Source organism: Babylonia areolata, chromosome 18, assembly GCF_041734735.1.
Source record: "Babylonia areolata isolate BAREFJ2019XMU chromosome 18, ASM4173473v1, whole genome shotgun sequence".
Classification (NCBI taxonomy): Eukaryota; Metazoa; Mollusca; class Gastropoda; order Neogastropoda; family Buccinidae; genus Babylonia; species Babylonia areolata.
The window spans coordinates 70,981,174-70,983,673 of record NC_134893.1 but is presented as its reverse complement, the minus strand read 5'-3'; the positions used below and the strand labels follow the sequence as shown (position 1 = coordinate 70,983,673).

The following is a 2,500-nucleotide window of genomic DNA, read 5'->3' as shown; positions in this document are numbered from 1 at the left end:
AGAGAGGCAAAGAGAAAGAACGAGTGAAAGAAAAAAGAAATAAAGAGAGAGAGAGAGAGAGACAGACAGACAGACAAACAGACAGACAGAGAGAGAGAGAGAGAGAGAGTCAGACAGACAGAGAGACATAGAGAGACGAAGACACACAGACAAACAGCGACACAGACAGACACACACACACCCACACTCTCTCTCTCTCTCACACACACACAACCACACCCATCACCCACAAACACAACCAAAGCTTAACACACACACACACAAAACAAAAAAAAAACAACAAAAAAAAACAAAAAAAACTGGAACGCCACGAAAAATCCCTGAAAAAAACAAACGAACAAACAACAACAACATCCTGACCTTTGAGCGAGGTGAACCTCAGCTCCTTGAGGCCGACGTTGCTGTTCTTGTCGTAGTTGAGGGCGATGAAGAGGCTGTAGTCCTCCTTGTTCTTGAAGTAGTGGAACAGGGTCTTGCCGCGGATGATCTGAAGGCTGGTCAGGGGCACGTAATCCGCGTGCACCGCCACGATCATCACGTAGCCAGTCACCTGTTGGGGTGGGGGGGTGGGTGTGGGTGTTATCATCATCATCGTCGTCATCGTCATTGTTATCATCATCGTCGTCGTCATCGTCATTAACATTATCATCATCATCATGAACATTATTATTTTCGTCATCATCATCATCATCGTCGTGGTGGTGGTGGTGGTGGTGTATGAGTAGGTGCATTATCATCATCATCGTCATCATAAACAACGTTGTTATCAGCATGTCTTTCCCTTGCCAAATCCTCCTCCTTCTTCTTATCATCATTATTAATGTTAAAGTTGTTGTCCTCCTTGTTTTTGTTATCATCATCATTATATCATCATCATCATCATCATCGTTGTTGCTGTTGTTGTTGTTATCATTACTATTATCGTCATCATTTTGTCATTTCTAAAATTCAATCACTACATAATGCAAAGAACAAGACGCATCTAACTAACAAAATAAAGCATACACCGATAATGGCACGGAAAAAAAAGAGAACACACACACACAAACACACACACACACACACACACATAAAAACCAAAACCAAAAAACGACAACAAAACACCACGATAAATCTATTAAAAAAAAAAACACACCCAAAAACCAGCACCTGGAGCCAGTTGCATTGCTTGGTTCCAACTTTTTTTTGACAGTTACACGTGACTAAATGCCTACGTTGACCGAACTCCGCCACTGGTCAGTTCCATACTGCACACAGTTAGTAGCGGGTTACGACCATACTGGGGCTCTTCCCGTCCGAGCAATGCAACTGGCTTCTGGTCATTCCAGATCAACGACAACCCTCTGACCTGTCTGATGGTGGACAGGAAGCTGAGGTCGAAGTTCTTGTTGGGCGTGTCGAGGAAGACGATCTCGAGGTTGCCGACGAGGTAGGTGCAGTTGGTGTACATCTCCTTGTACTGCTTGTAGCGGAAGCTGGTGTCCCCTCTCGCCACCATCCCGTAGGACGTTCCCTGGCACACTGCAACACACCAGGGTGAGGGTGAGGACCATGGTGATCATGGCGGGGTACACACACACACACACACACACACACACTAAACACACACACACACACACACACAACCAATAAAAAAAACACCGTCATACACGTAAAATGTTACATGTCTGTCTGAGTGTGTGTGTGTGTTCGTGCCTGAAATCTGATTCAATGACACAAGAAACGGATGACGAGCGCCCAGTGGCAGCCGTCAGTCGGCTCTACCCATGTAGGGAACCTGTTGTGCAAATGACAAACACAACATTGCAGAGGTGGGGGATGCCCATTACCTTAAAGAAAAAAACAAAACAAAAACAAAAGCAAAATATAACCCCCACCCCCCAACCCCACCCCACCCCCCGAAAAAAAGAAAAAAGAAAAAAAAAAGACAAGCAACAAAAGACAACCGGACTCAGCCGGTCAACGCCATCAAAACCCCAGGCAGTTATAAACACAGGACACAGACAAACCACGGCCGCCAAACGACCATCAACATCATCTATAACAAGCGAAGCACAAACAATCATTGGCCACAGTTGTCCAGCTGTGTGGAATACTAATCACGTTGTATTTTTCCTTGGTATCACGGCTGGCGTTTTCATCAATACGGACACTCCTCCTCCTCCTTCTTCCTCCTCCTCCTCCTCCACCTCCTCCTCCTCTCTGTGTTGGATTTCTCTTCCCACCCACACACGCAGAAACTAATTTTGACCAGTGCAGTTAGCTTTGTCGCCGGGTTGTCGACCATGTGAAGTGCATGCACGAATCCAGGAACATGATGAAGATGGGATGGGTCAGACTAGGAGACAGGGGAGGGGGAGGAGGGAAAGGGAGAGGTGGACAGAGAAAGAGAGGGAGAGAGAGTGAGTGAGAGAGAGAGGGGGAGAGGGAGAGAGAGAGAGAGAGGGTAGTGAGAGGGAGGAGGGAGAGAGAGGAGGGAGAGAGATGGAGAGAGAGAGTG

At 46.6% G+C, this 2,500-nt stretch overlaps 1 protein-coding gene across 1 annotated transcript in view; it reads right to left on the bottom strand.

The window, feature by feature from the left end:
• LOC143293039 (epidermal growth factor receptor-like) overlaps window positions 1-2,500 on the bottom strand; it is a 293,667-nt gene that overhangs the window by 61,407 nt on the left and 229,760 nt on the right. Inside the window, exons 2-3 of the mRNA XM_076603865.1 lie at window positions 1,349-1,521; window positions 361-550 (exon numbers count right to left, since the gene is read on the bottom strand). Of these exons, the coding sequence (XP_076459980.1) occupies window positions 361-550; window positions 1,349-1,521 (363 nt within the window). The remainder of the gene's footprint in view (window positions 1-360; window positions 551-1,348; window positions 1,522-2,500) is intronic.